Source organism: Suricata suricatta, chromosome 4 (assembly GCF_006229205.1).
Source record: "Suricata suricatta isolate VVHF042 chromosome 4, meerkat_22Aug2017_6uvM2_HiC, whole genome shotgun sequence".
In the NCBI taxonomy this organism is placed as follows: Eukaryota; Metazoa; Chordata; class Mammalia; order Carnivora; family Herpestidae; genus Suricata; species Suricata suricatta.
Window position 1 is genome coordinate 131,822,008 of NC_043703.1, and position 15,212 is coordinate 131,837,219.

The window sequence follows — 15,212 nt, forward strand, 5'->3', positions numbered from 1 at the left end:
TTAAAAATATATCTACAACTTATATCAGATGAAGATCATCTATTTTTAATGGTTATCTTTTCATCTTACTCCACACATTTGAGTGCAAGATTTTAACTGTCAGACTCACATATATTAATAACTAAAATTTACCTGGTACTATGTGCCAGGTACTACACTTTATCTTTAATGTCTTTGTATTATGGTCTCAACAATGAGAAAACAATGACTTTAGAAGGCAAAATAACGTGTTCCAGGTCACAAAGCTAAGTAAATGGTGAAACCGGTCTCTGGATTTCAAAATACATGTTTCAATATTAACACTACATTGCTAGCTACACATCTCTACCAGTAGATTAAGTCGTATAGAAACTGAAATCCAAAACTCGTATTCTTTTCCACACATCTCCTCCTCCTCCTCCTCCTCAATGTTCATTTAAGTAGCTACCCCTTACCTAGTTGCCCAAGCTGGCCTTCATAGATTCTCACTGCTCCTTACCTCCCATTCTCTACCTATCTTACCTCTTAAACCATCTAGACTCCATCTACTTCTTTCTGTCTCAATTACAGTCAGGCCTCAACTACCTCACAGGCTACAGCACACGAGTTCTCTATGAAGGGACCCTCTGGTGATAGAGTCTATATATCCAGACAAAACATAGCTGATTGAAGTGGAAAAGTAATAAACTCAGATTCCAAAAATAGGGCTGAACGCAAGCAACACTTGACATTAATAAATTCCAACATCTGGGACAATCTTTTTGAGCTAAAATTCTTGTAAAAGAATTTATTTGTCTAGCTTTTCATTCCATCTTTCTTCCTAAACACTGGCTAAAACCCTGCTTAGTGATGCTTCTGTAGCAAAATCTTTCCCGCTTAAGTATATTTATTTTCCTGCTGCATACCTGAATGGCTTTGAAAACTGTCACCAACACAAACCACTCACCTATATATACACTAATCTTACGTTCTGTTTTCCTTCCAAAGAACATACCACAACCTAAGAGCGTGACAGGCAGCTGTATGAAGATTTTATAAAAATTTGAGCTTTTTAGCAAAACATATAATAATAATAGCACCTTTTTACAGTTACAATGTTTTGTATTTTTAAAGTACTTTCATATCAATGATTTCATTCTTCAGCAGTCATGTTAAGTAAGTCTTATAGATGTTATTTTCAGATCAGAAAACTACTCAGAGACAATGTCATTCTGTCTAGGTCCCAAGGCTATTATGCAGAAGACCTAAGATCAAATTCTAAAGAGAGACCCTCCATTCACAGCTCTTCCCACTATTTATCACTGCCTCTATTTTGAAAAAATGTTTTGATACATAGTAAGAATTGTCTTTATAAATAAAATTTCATTTCTTCCTTAAGTTATTTCAACCATTACTTAAGATATACCTATTTGTAAAGGAGAAAGAATGACCTAAATATAGAAGAATGACAGCAAAAATCAACTTCGTTTAGAATTTCTATGCGAAAACAAATGATCTAAAGAATTACAAATATTTCTTTCCTTATTAGAACCAAAAAATAGGAAAAATCTATAGCTATCAAGTTAATCTCTAACAAAAATTTTATACAATACACCACATACAATGTGGTTAAAATAAGAGCCCAGAAAATGAAGATAACTATGACACATAGAAATGAGCTGTAAAAAGCATGCACAGAAAGAACATGCTTTCATTTAGAACAGCATGCTTCAATTAAAATTGCAGGCAATCTAAGGAGAATGTAAAACTGATGTAAAACTTACCTACTTTGCAATTAAACTGAATACACATTTACAGAAAGACTGCTCTCCTTTTTTTGGTCAGAACAAGCCAACAACAGCAAGTAGCCAGAAATTACAATTAATATAAAAGAAAAATTCAAGAGGAAATGGATTTGCTGGACTCGTTATATATTCAGTTTTGGCTTTAAGAAATGAGAGATTATTTGCAATGAGGCTGGCAAGACAGGAAATTGGGTTAAAATTGATCAATCTTTTAAATGGCTTTTCTAAGTACAACTTTTTTTTTTTTAGGGGGGGAAATTCTCTTTAGTATTTTGTATCTCTTTGTAATGATATACCTTGAATCTTCATAGCTCCCAGAAATAAGGAGTTTTAGAAAAGTAGTTGGATTCACTAGTCCCAATTATCGTACTTCTCTTATTTAAGAGGAAAGTCAGATAGTATAAAACATGAAAAGCCAAATAAGAGATCCACGAAGAAATTAACTTAGAAGGCGACCAACTGTGTAGCTTATTCTTACCTTGGTTGTTTTTTTCACGGGTTGACATTTTTGCTGGTTGAGACAAAAATGACATATCTTACAATAAAAACTGGGCATTTCCTTAAATGACTATAATAAATGCACTTCTCTTTGATTACTAAGAGCTAATAAAGTACACTGAATGAAAATAAGCCAATATTTTTAACAGTTAGCAAAAATTTAACTGGTGTAGTAAAGCAAGAGAAATTATTTTTAAAAGAATTTTTAATTTACCTTGGTTGATGATGACATCTTTATGCCTACAAGAAAAGACATTCAAAAGACATTTATGTTATAATTTTACTTAGCTTACCATTAGAATCACCTAAAGAAATTGTTTAAGTTTCAGTGCCTAGGCCACACCCAAGATAAATCTTTAGAAATGAAATTCAGACAGCATTATTTTAAAAAGTTTGTCACTGGTCTCAACTATTAATATATATCCTGTTTATAAAACAATGAATATTCCATAAGATCATCTAAACAATGAAAGTATAGAAAGAATTTACCAAAAATATCCAAATCTTATGGTATTAGACTTATTTGACTGGGGAACATGAACAGGAATATATAGCTGTACTTCTTTATTTTTTTTTTTGAACACTTAGAAGAAAAAAGGATACATATTATAATTTTTTAAAAATGATCCAAAAACAGGCATATAATTGGACATGTGAGCATGACAGTCACATACTTATTAATTATCAGATAACTGAAAAAGTATAATACTTACTTATCTGAATTTTTTATAACTTTTGATATTAATTTTGATGTTGAAACTGCTCTCAATAATTTATTACGACTCTCATCTGAATTTTCCCATGAATTATGTGACTTTTCAGTTGTCAGTGGTCGTTTTATGCTGGAAGAAACATATTAATTTCTTAGAGATAAATTCTTTGAGTAGCAATGACATTTAATTGACAGCTTAAACAGAACATAAAAGCAGCAATTAACATTTCCTTAAAGCTAATCCAGAAAAGAGAAGGAAGGATTAGTTGAAAGGTTCTGCCTGGATGAGTGCAGGAGTTACACAAGGCATTCACTAAGTCTGTTTATAATTTTTGCTAGAACAAATATTACTTGATTTAAAAAATCAATCTATCCTTTTTGATAATAAGAAAAAAAAAATCCATGTGCTTAAATCCCTGAGTAAGATATTTCTCATAATTTGTGAAACTGTGTGAGTTTGTGAAAAAAACAAACCAAAAAAAAAAAACCTATACTTTTTCAAGGTCATTACAAGCTGCTATTTTCATCTTATATATCCTTGTATAATTAATTATATATGATACAAATGACAATTTATAAGTAAAATGTAGGACTAAAGGTAAACTCACATGACATCTTTTAAAGATAGTGATCAGAAATAAATAAATAAAACATATGTATTATCAACGCTGATCCATATATTTGTAAATGAAATTTTTGATTTATAAATGATTTTTTGGTTGCATTGCTAACTATCCTACCACTCATCCAGTCTCCAATACTTCTGGCAATAGTATATCCAAAGAGCAATTTAGAATGGCAAGCACATTTCCACGAGACCTAAGAAGCTGGAAAAAAGATCTGGGACAAAGAAGATACCAAGTCAAATCAGAACCTTAAAGAGATTGATTATAAAAAAGCCACCTTTAATCACACACAATCCAGAGTTATGTAACATTAATAAACTATATCCAAGAAGAACTCCACATGGCACCAGGGAAAAAAATTACAAACCATTTAGATAGCAAAATAATCTGCGTGAGACACACAGACAAAGCATTTTTTAAAAGTTAAACATGCATCAATCAAATCAAGAGTGTTTTGCTTTCCCAAATTTCCATTAGGGATTTGAGACAGAATATTAAATTGAGCAAATAAAAATATATTATATATCTTTTTGGAATGGTTATCATTTATTTTATTAAAATATTTTCCTAGCTAGTTCTGGGAATGGTTTAATATTTTCCTAAGATTTCCAAGCAGCAGTATAATGATAAAATATATCTATACCTAGTCATAAAGCTTGAATCAGCATTTCTAAAGCAGGCAAATTTCATTAAGTTGGTCTAAATATTTGATTACAAGGCAGCTGCAGCACTGAACTCCCAGCATGCAGGTTTAGATCCCCAATTTAGGCTCACACACATTGTTAGCATGTTTCTCCCTTCTCCCCCTCTCATAACTTTAAAATATTAATTATTACAGACACAGAGAGAAGCCCTCAAGCAAGCCTTTAGCATAGAAAAGACCAGGTGAAATGATTTCTCTACTCAAGCAAGAACTTATCCTCCCAAAACCCAAAACTGAAACTGAGATGCAGTCAAAATGAAGAGCCATTTGTTGAGAAGGGCCCTTGTTAAGTTCAAGGTTGTAATGATGCCAAAAATATGATGAGGATAATTACATGACAATTTTCTGTCCATGGTTTTAAATTTATGTATGGTTTATATAAATTTTTAAAATTTTATAATTTTATTATAAAAATATTGTTTGGTTTCAAAGTAAGTTATTGTGGCCTTCCTTTCATCAAATTGTTTATAACTTAGGGATTTTTTTTCTTCCCAGTCTTAACTGATAAGTTTTGACCTTAAATCTTCATTCCCCAATATGCTAAAATACAGACCTTAGCAACAAAGAAGTGGGGGGGAGGGGGCGGTAAAGCCAGTAGTCTTTTCTATTGGAATTCATGGATAGCCAACTTTTCTCAAGTCACAGAATTCAGGTATCATTACAACCATTCCCTAGCTCTGTACTCAGGGACAGTTAAAACCTTTTGGTGGGAGTAGAATTCTTGCTTTCTTGAGTTTGTCTGTGTATTTGGAGAGGCTGTGAAGAGGGCTGGGGAGAAGGTGATGCTCGAATTTGTGGACTTTGATCATTAGAATGAGATTCCTCTTTTTTTTCTCTCTGTCCTTGTGGTTTTTCTTTCTTTTTTTCTGTACCACTGTAAAATAAAGTATAACATGGAACAACACATATTTAAACAAATAAAAGATATATCAAGCGATGGAAAAAGTGGTTATTATATAATTCAAAATGCTAAAGCATTCAGCTAATACAATTTATACTGCTTTCATATAATGATGAAAATACTTCTTTGAAAATTCTGGAAGCTATTAAAAATCTTCAGTGAAGAATTTATAAGAATATCCTATGAAGACTGGTCCTTTGGGAACCAAATGGCCCAATGCACTTTGCCATCTTGGCAGATTCTGGGGAACGACAGCAGCTCTATTAGCTTACTTCAACTTACCCAAATCAGAGTGACACTTTCCATTTCTTCTGTAAAACATACTGAATGATGTGCAAGGCACACTAAATGCTATGATTAGGAGATTATCCTCTAATTCCCATTTCTTCTGTGTATTTCTCCTCCTAGTTGAGTTCTGAATTTACCAACTGACTCCCCCCACCAGTCCAGAACCTGTTTATGCCAGCTGAACTTGTTATTTTAATTATGTAAATTAGTTAAATACAAGAAAACTGACATACATAGAAAAGACAACTGTAATTTCCACGAAAACCAAGTTGAATGTTCTGGAAAGACTCCATAGGAATTAGTGAGAAAAAAAAACTGCTATTAAATTTTATGTAGGTGAGAAAATTAAAATGTAGGTTGAAGAAAAAATCCTAAGAGACGGGGGCGCCTAGGTGGCTCAGTTGGTAAAGTGTCTGACTTCAGCTCAGGTCACAATCGCATGGTTTTGGGTTTGAGCCCCGCATCGGGCTCTGTGCTGACAGCTAAGAGCCTGGAGCCTGCTTTGGATTCTGTGTCTCCCTCTCTCTGCCCCTCTCCTGTTTGTGCTCTATGTCTCTTTCACTCTCAAAAAATTAACATTAAAAATAAAAACTAAAAAATAACAAAAAGAAAGGAATGGGCTGTTTTGCAAGAGTTTAAAATTTTTTACTGTCTTAAAACTGAAACTAACAATTACAAAAAATAAGTCATGGGTATATTGTATGCAAGATAGTCAACCAGGACTTTAATCAGACAAACAGAGGATGGGAGGCTCAGCCTTTCATTAAAAAATTGACAAATATATGTTAATATATTTAGAGTTAAAATATTTAAGATACTTATGTATAAATTCCTGTGATTCTGCACTTTGACTTGATTAATGAAGCACACTCCATTCCCAGTCATTGGATAAGAGTCCTTCTATTGCACATTTTTGACAATACAGATGGAATCAAGATCTGAATTCCATGGTTGAAAAGGCAGAAAACTATCAACTGTCTACAGTTCTTAATGAAAGAATATTTTGTAATTTGACTATAAGGTGCATAAATCTACAAGGAAGTATGCTTAAGAACATATTAAACAAATATATACAATATACAGAATTTATTATAGAGTAATAATTAAAAATGTTACAGTATTTTTTAAATATAATTTTAAAAGTGACATTTAATTTGATTCAGTCTGATACCTTCCGACCACAGACTGGCCCCCAACTGTCTACTTCATGTTCAGTTTTTAAAAGTGTCTGCTGAGAAATACAGTTCTATTTCAAAAATAACAGACTAACACTGAAATTTAAAACTGAGTTAGAAATTCCTTCTTATTGGTCTTCAAACTATCCTGAATGCTGAATGTACAAGACACCAGTCTTATGTGGGCCCAATACAACCTACAGGAGGTTTTCCTCCTGAGTATTTAAAGCAAAATACAAAGCCTCTTTGCACCATAAAGTAACAAACTCAGCTAGTCTTAAGATTACTGAGTTACTATTGTGCATAATACTGATCACTGTACAGGACCCAAGTTGTTACATAAAAAGATGAGCTGAATCCAAACTACTACTAAAAACAAAGATGTTTATTAAAAATTTCCACTATGCATTTGTTTTCTTGTAACTTGTCCTTTTCTACTAAAAGGGAAGCATAGATAATACATTTTGGCATGCTCTGGAGGAGAAAAGTCTGGATTCTAAAATAACAATGATTTCAAAGACTGAATTCTACAAGAGGCTTTTAAAAGGTCTAGAAGACCGGGACACATGACTGGCTCAGTCAGTGCAGCATGCAACTCTTGATCAAGGTTTGAACTCCCATGCTGGGTAAACAGATAATTTAAAAATAAAAAATCTTTAATAAATAAGTAAATAAATAACCCAAAGATGTTACTTCTTTACCATTCCTGTAGCCAAATATTTGATTAGCATCTATAAATCCACACTGATAAATAACTCAAATCACTGGCATTAATTTAATAAGGCAACCATTTTCTATCAGTACATTTTAAATATAATTCTACTACTTAAGTTCTTTGAAGAAAACAGTTGTAAGATTATGTAGTTGTTCTCTTATGGTCTCTTCAAACTCTATGTGAGATAATCTGCTAGGAATTACACAAAAGTGGAAAAATTCTGTAAGTAATTTTAATGAAACAGATTAAATCACTGATGAAAAGAACATCTAGAATGTAAATCTGTAGTTCATGGAAGCTTTTCTGCAGTGTTTCCACTGCCCTTCTACCTACCATCCCCTAATACACTCACACAAACATAGTACTATGGTATTTTGAATTATGCCTTTGTTTTATGGTCATGGTTAAAGAATAAAAGTTATAATAGTGTTCCACCTCCCACAAATGTAAATATATATTGAAGATTCTATTTCTCCTTTAAAAACTCCTGTATCAAATGTATTCCTTGCTGTAGAAAATGTGCTTATATAATTAAATATAGTGATGTTTATCTCCTCAACAAATGCTTGTTAAAGAGTAATAAAACCAGGGGCAGGTGAGTGGCTCAGCTGGTTAAGCATCTGACTCTTGATTTCAGCTCAGGTCATAATCTCATGGTTCCTGAGTTCCAGAGAGTCTACTCGAAATTCTCTTTCTGCCCTTCCCGCTAGCATGTGTGTGTGTGCACGCGTGCATGCATGCATATGCTCTCTTGCACTCTCAAAATAAATAAATTTAAAAACAAATGAAAAGAAACAAACCAAACCAGGAAATAAAAACACTTCCTTTAGTAAGAACCAAAAAGTTCCTCATACAGCTCCATAGGTTACATAAATGTAAACTGAATGAGTACACTCTGGGTGTGTGTCTATATTCAGAGTTAAAGAATTCAAAGGACATGCTCACTTTATTTCCATACAGCTCTATTTCATATTTTTTTCAAAAGTAGAATTGTCATATTCAGACAATTTTGCAATGGTAGCTTTTCTTTCCCTTATAAATGGATACCTTTTAGCAGCAGATGAAAGAGTTTCTTTCCTTGCAATTGCGACAGAGCTGGTGTGGCTTGGCTTTCTGTTTGCACCACTCCCGTTGGTTATACAGGACATAGAAATGGCTTCTCGAAGGCCTGGCTGGCCTAAAAGTGGTTAAGAAAAAAATTTTACATTAAACTTCAAAACATTCCTCAAAAATTGGGAATTTAAAAATTAAGTCCATTATAATGTGTTTAGAACTAAGTAAGCAGACTGCTCCCTTTGGTAAGCAGAATACAGTATTACTCTCAAAACAATCTCTTCAAACAGATCTATAAAAAGGCCATGCTAAATTGCTACAATGCAGCTAGATTTATTCTCTAGCTAAATGGTTTGCACCCTGCACACAGGTTTTAAAAAACATGATTCAAAGCTGTGCTTCAAGTAAACTACAAATCTCCACATCACTGATTTTCAGAAATCACTCAGGTTCGATACCACCTCATGCCGGTCAATGTGGCTAAAATTAACAAATCAGGAGACTATAGATGCTGGCGAGGATGTGGAGAAACAGGAATGTAAACTGGTACAGCTGCTCTGGAAAACAGTGTGGTGATTCCTCAAAAAATAAACAAAACCACTCCCCTATGACCCAGCAGTAGGACTGCTAGAAATTTACCCAAGGGATATAGGAGTGCTGATGTATAGGGGCACATGTACCCCAATGTTCATAGGAGCACTTTCAACTAGCCAAATCATGGAAAGAGCCTAAATGTCCATCAACTGATGAATGGATCAAGAAGATGTGGTTTATATATACAATGGACTACTACATGGGAATGAGAAAGAATGAAATCTGGCCATTCATAGCAACGTGGATGGAACTCAAGGGTGTCATACTAAATGTAGTAAGTCAGGCAGAGGAGGACAGATACCATGCCTTTTCACTCATAAGTGTAACAGGAGAAACCTAACAGAGGCCCATGGGGGAGGGGAAGGGGAAAAATAGTTGGGGGGAGGGAGGCAAACACGAGAGTCTCTTGAAGACTGAGAACAAACTGAGGGCTGATGGGAGAGTAGGAGAGGGGAAGGGGAGTGATGGGCATAGAGGAGGGCACTTGTGGGGAAGAGCACTGGATGTTATATGGAAACCAAACTGACAAAAAACTATAAAAGAAAAAAAAATCACTCAGGTTCTACTGAAACCAAATTATTTAGAAATCCTAGAACCATGTTAAATCTTACAATATTATTCCATATAAATAAAGTATAAATCTATAAAGCAACCTCTTGCTTTCTTAATTTATATTGCAGAAGGATTGTAATATATATGTGATGGGTATGGGTAAATAGGAGACCTATTTCCTAGAAAAACTTTCACATATAATAATTTATAGCAACCCTCAAATTATGCTAGTGTCACTGGTCATCAAATCTACCACTGGTCTGCCAAACAGGTGACTTCCGGTTGATTTGACAACTTTTTTTTATTGTGGCAAAATACTTATAACAAAATTTACCACTTTAAAAGATACAATTCAGTGGCATTTAGCATATTTACCACTGTGCAATCATATTCAATTCCAGAACATTCTGATCACCCAAAAAAGAAACCCTGCACTCACTGAGCACTGACTTCATATTTGTTTCTTTATCCCCTCAGCCCATGTCAAACATTAATTTGCATCATCTCTTTGTATCTACCTATTCTGATTATTTCATATACATGGAACCGTACAATATGTGATCTTTTGTATCTGGCTTATTTTACTTAGCACAATGTTTTCAAGGTTCATCCATGTGGCAGTATATATGAGTACTGTATTATTTTTTATGGCTGAGTAATATTCCATCATATGAACATACCACATCTGTTTATCCATTCATCTGTTAATGGACAATTGGGTAGTTTCAATCTTTAGGCTAATGTGAATTGTACTGACATAAATATTTTGATACAAGTTTTCACTTGAACATCTGTTTTCAATTCTCTGGGGGTATATAACTTAAGAGTAGAATTCCTGGGTCACATGATTATTTTAACTTAATGAGGAACCAGTAAGACAGCAGGTGCACAACTTTACAATCCCCCCAGCAATGCATAAAGGATTATTTCACCACATCCTTGCTAACGCTTGTTATTTTCAGTCTTTAAAAAAAATTGTAGCCATCTCAGTTAATATTAAGTGCTATTTCACTGCGGTTTTGATTTACATTTCCCTAATGATGAGAATCTTTTACTGAGCTTGTTGGCCATTTGTATTTCTTTAGAGAATTATCTATTCAAATCCGTTGCCCATTTTTCAACAGAACAATATGACATAAATTGTTCATAATGCACTCTTACAATCCTTTTATTTCTGAAAGGTTCCCACTTTCACTTCTGATTTTAGCAATTTTTAAAATATTTATTTACTTATTTTGAGGCTGGGGGAGGGTCAGAGGGAGAGGGAAAAAGAGAATTCTAAGCAGGCTCCATGCTCCAGTACAGAGCCTGACTTGGAGCTTGATTTAAAAAAACCTGTGAGATCATGACTGGAACTGAAATCAAGAGTGGAATGCTTAACCAACTGAGCCACCCAGGTGCCCTTCTGATTTTAGCGATTTGATTATTTTTAATGTTTATTTTTGAAAGAGAGAAGAGAAGAGGAGGAGAGAAGAGGGAGAGAGAGAGGAAGAGAAAGGGTGGGGGGGGAGAGAGGGAGAGACACACACACACACACACACACACACACACACACAAAATCTGAAGCAGGCTCCAGGCTTTGAGCTGCCAGCAGAGCCTGACATGGGGCTTGAACCCACGGACTGCACCATGAGATCATTACCTGAGTGGAAGTTAGACACTTAACTGACTATGCCACCCAGGTGCCCCAATTTTAGCAGTTTAAAGCTTCCTTCTTTTTCAGTCTACTTAAAATCGTCGTTTTTTGATCTTTTTTTTTTTTTAATTTAGAGAGAGAGAGGGGGGCAGGGGAGGGTCAGAGAGAGGGGGACACACAGAATCTGAAGACAGGCTCCAGGCTCTGAGCTGTCAGCACAGAGCCTGACGTGGGGCTCGAACCCATGAACTGCAAGATCATGACCTGAGCTGAAGTCGGACGCTCAACTAACTGAGCCACCCAAGCGCCCCTGTTGATCTTTTAAAAAACCAAATCTTGGTTGCATTGGTTCTGTTGTTTTTCTGTTTTCCACTTCATTTATCTCTAATCTTTATTATTTCTTTCCCTCTGCTAGTGTTGGGCTTAGTATTTCTCTTTTCTATTTCTTTAAAATTAGAAATTTTTGAAATTTTTTTTAACACAGGCATTGACGGCTACAAATTTTCCTCTGAGCACTGCTTTTGCTATATCAACAGCTGGTTGTGAAATATAGTAAAACCTTGGTTTGTGAGCATACTTCGTTCTGGAAACAAACTTGTAATCCAAAGCACCTGCATATCAAAGCAAATTTCCCCATAAGAAATCATGGAAACTCAGATGATTTGTTCCACAACCCACAAGTATTCATATAAAGACGATTATAATACAGTAATATAATTCAAAATGATAACTACAAAATATGAAGAAAAATAAACAAATTAACCTGCACTTATCTTTGAAAACCTTCATGGCCGGTGTGAGGGAGACAAGAGAGATAAGGGTTATTGTGTAGGACGACTTTCACTATCACTAATGGAATCACTACTATCTCTTGGCCCAACAGAACCTTTTGCTGCATGGGGGGCATTGTATACACTCGCATGGATGTGGACTACAGTACAGTATGAATACTCTCTTGTCATATACTGTATTTAATGTATCTGGCAATAAGGCAGCAGAGGAAAGGGTCTATATTTACAAGCAGCCTGACCTAGAATGAAGCAAAGCATTCCTGAGCTTACCCCCCCCCCTTTTTTAATGTTTTTTATTTATTTTTGAGAGAGAGAGACAGCATGAGCAGGGGAGGGTCAGAGAGAGAGGGAGACACAGAATCTGAAGACAGGCTCCAGGCTCTGAGCTGTCAGCACAGACCCGACGTGGGGCTCGAACCCACAAACCGTGAGATCATGACCTGAGCTGAAGTCAGATGCTTAACTGACTGAGCCACCCAGGTGCCCCCCTGAGCTTACTCTTGTATGGAAAAGCAAAGGACTGTCCATAGGCGCTTTGAAGTGACAAAATATGCACTAGTGCCAGTTGTGGGCACCTTCCAATGTTCTGAAAAATCAGATTTCTGCGAAACACTGGAGCCTGAGACGGAGCATGTGATACAATCATCCACAACCCCGCAGAGAGAGAGAGAGACAGAGAAACAGAGACAGGGACACACATGCGGAGAGAGAGAGAGAGAGGGAGAGAGAGAGTGAGAGAGAAACCACCATTGGCTTAGTTGTGATCATGTGGTTTTCAGCATCACGTACCACATGTATTGCAGGACATGATTCATTTATCAAGGAAAATTTATTAAAATATTTGCTAATCTCACAGAACACTCGTAGAATAAGTTACTTGCGATGCAAGGTTTAGTGTATAATTTTTTGCTTTTTGTTAACACACTAAAAAAACCCCATTAACCACTACATAAAACACACACGCACAGTCTGCAATCTACTTTCTTAAAAAAAATTTTTTTAATGTTTATTTTTGAGAGAGACACACACAGAGTGCTAGCGAGGGGGGGGTCAGAGGGAGACCCAGAATTCAAAGTAGGTTCCAGGCTCTGAGCTGTCAGTACAGAGCCCAACGCAGAGCTCAAACTCACAAACTGCGAGATCATGACCTGGGCTGAAGTGGGACACGGACACTTAACCGACTGAGCCACCCATATGCCCTGCAGTCTACTTTCTAAGCTCTCTTTCAATGTCCCAAACCTTGTTTCAAAAAGGAGATCAGGAGGGCCATGCGGACAGCGAGGGAGTCCCGAACCCGCAGCCCGGCGCTCCTCCCTCGAGCGCGGGCGACTTGGTGGCTGCTGGAGTAACCGCTGCCTTTGTTTGGAGCGACTGTCCCAGCCTCTCACGCCGTCGCGCACCCACCCGCCTGCCCGTGGTCCCCGAAGCCTCATTCGGCTCGTGCCGCGCGGATACCGGATACGGCTGCCGGGCCTGAGTGTGGGCTTTGAGCGGGAGGAGGAGGAGCGGCGGCGCCTGGGCGGCAGGCAATGGGGAACTGCTGCTGGACGCAGTGCTTCGGCTCCTCCGCAAGGAAGTGGGGCGGCTGCAACGTGTAGGAGGTGGTGGAGGATCCAAGTATTTTAGAACATGCTCAAGAGGTGAGCACTTAACTATAGAGTTTGAGAATCTAGTAGAAAGTGATGAAGGGGACAGCCCAGGAAGCAGTCATAGGCCTCTTACTGAGAAATTGTTAACCTAAGAGAAAGGCATTATGATTCTATTGCTGAAAAACAGAAAGATCTTGATATGAAAATTCAAAAAGAGTTAGCCTTACAAGAAGAGAAGTTAAGACTAGAAGAAGCAGCTTCATACGCTGCACAGCGTGAAGCAGCCAGGGCAGCAAAGCAGCAAAAGCTCTTGGAGCAAGAAAGGCAGAGAGTTGTGCAGCGGTACCATCATCCTTCAAGCAGTGGAGAATATCAGAGTTCAGGACCAGAAGATGACTTTGAATCTTGTTTAAGAAATGTAAAGTCACAGTATGAAGTTTTTCGAAGTAGTAGACTCTCATCAGATGCCACAGTTTTGACACCAAATACAGAAAGCAGTTGTGATTTAATGACCAAAACTAAATCAACTAGTGGAAATGATGACAGCACTACCCTAGATCTAGAGTGGGAAGATGAAGAAGGAATGAATCGCATGCTTCCAATGAGAGAGCGTTCCAAAACAGAGGAAGACATCCTCCGAGCAGCACTCAAGTATAGCAGCAAGAAGACTGGAAGTAATCCTACATCAGCCTCTGATGATTCCAACGGGCTGGAGTGGGAGAATGATTTTGTTAGTGCCGAAATGGACGATAATGGCAATTCTGAGTATTCTGGATTTGTGAATCCTGTATTAGAACTGCCTGATTCTGGCATAAAGCAATCTGATGCAGATCAACAGAAACAATAGGACAAAACTGTGTGACCCTGTTTATCAGTTGTGACCAAATTTTAAAAACCAACTAGAATGTATAAATGGTTGTGCTGAGCCTTTTTGTAAGAGGGAGATAAGAAACCATGTTGTAAATGCTTATTAGAAAGGAATAGAAATGATAGGCTGTATCTGAGTTGCTTCAGAATTAAGTGCAATTTCATCATCTGCCTTCTGCTTTTCAAAAACAATTTAATGGTTCTGTCATGTTATTAAATTTATTTTAACTCATCTTTATAGCATTCCTGTTTGCCATTTGTAGATTTTCACTTCAAAAAATAGTTTTATCTTTACTTTGAGTGCTTTCACAAGCCTATTTCAGTAGCTCTCTATGAAAATATTAAGGCATTTTTTGTTAATTCTCAGCAGATGTGAAGAGAGGAGGAGGGACTGCCAGATCAGATTTATAATCGTGTTCCCGTGTCCAGCATTATTTACTTTTATGACTTATTTAAATTTTATTTTCTAGCAGTAAGCACAATTGAGGAGATGACCCTAAGAAACGCTGAAGTATCCGTTTCCTTCTGCACTTACTGTAGATCCTCCTATGATAGTGTCGATTCGGTCTGAACAAAGGATAATATGTTACAGTAAGCCTTCAGAATTCAGACACTTGAAGCTGGTAATCAAAAGTAATATTAAAGAAAAACATATATTTAGGTTTTTCCCTTCCTTTTACATGCTGCCAATATAAATGAATATTGACTTTAAGTTAATTGATATATTAAATTTCTAAGTGTCATTTTTA

General features: G+C 36.3%; 1 protein-coding gene and 1 pseudogene across 4 annotated transcripts in view; one reads left to right on the plus strand and one right to left on the minus strand.

The window, feature by feature from the left end:
• The window catches only part of EML4 (EMAP like 4), a 152,368-nt gene that overhangs the window by 59,639 nt on the left and 77,517 nt on the right, over window positions 1–15,212 (minus strand). For 2 of the 4 annotated variants that reach the window (XM_029937876.1, XM_029937879.1), the window contains exons 3-7: window positions 8,429–8,558; window positions 5,003–5,176; window positions 2,975–3,103; window positions 2,476–2,501; window positions 2,242–2,274 (exon numbers count right to left, since the gene is read on the minus strand). In XM_029937876.1, coding sequence (XP_029793736.1) covers window positions 2,242–2,274; window positions 2,476–2,501; window positions 2,975–3,103; window positions 5,003–5,176; window positions 8,429–8,558 — 492 coding nt within the window. Of the gene's footprint in view, window positions 1–2,241; window positions 2,275–2,475; window positions 2,502–2,974; window positions 3,104–5,002; window positions 5,177–8,428; window positions 8,559–15,212 lie in introns of those variants that run through there. The other 2 variants (XM_029937878.1, XM_029937880.1) reach the window with 2 other exon arrangements.
• On the plus strand, window positions 13,537–14,443 carry LOC115290118 (annotated as a pseudogene).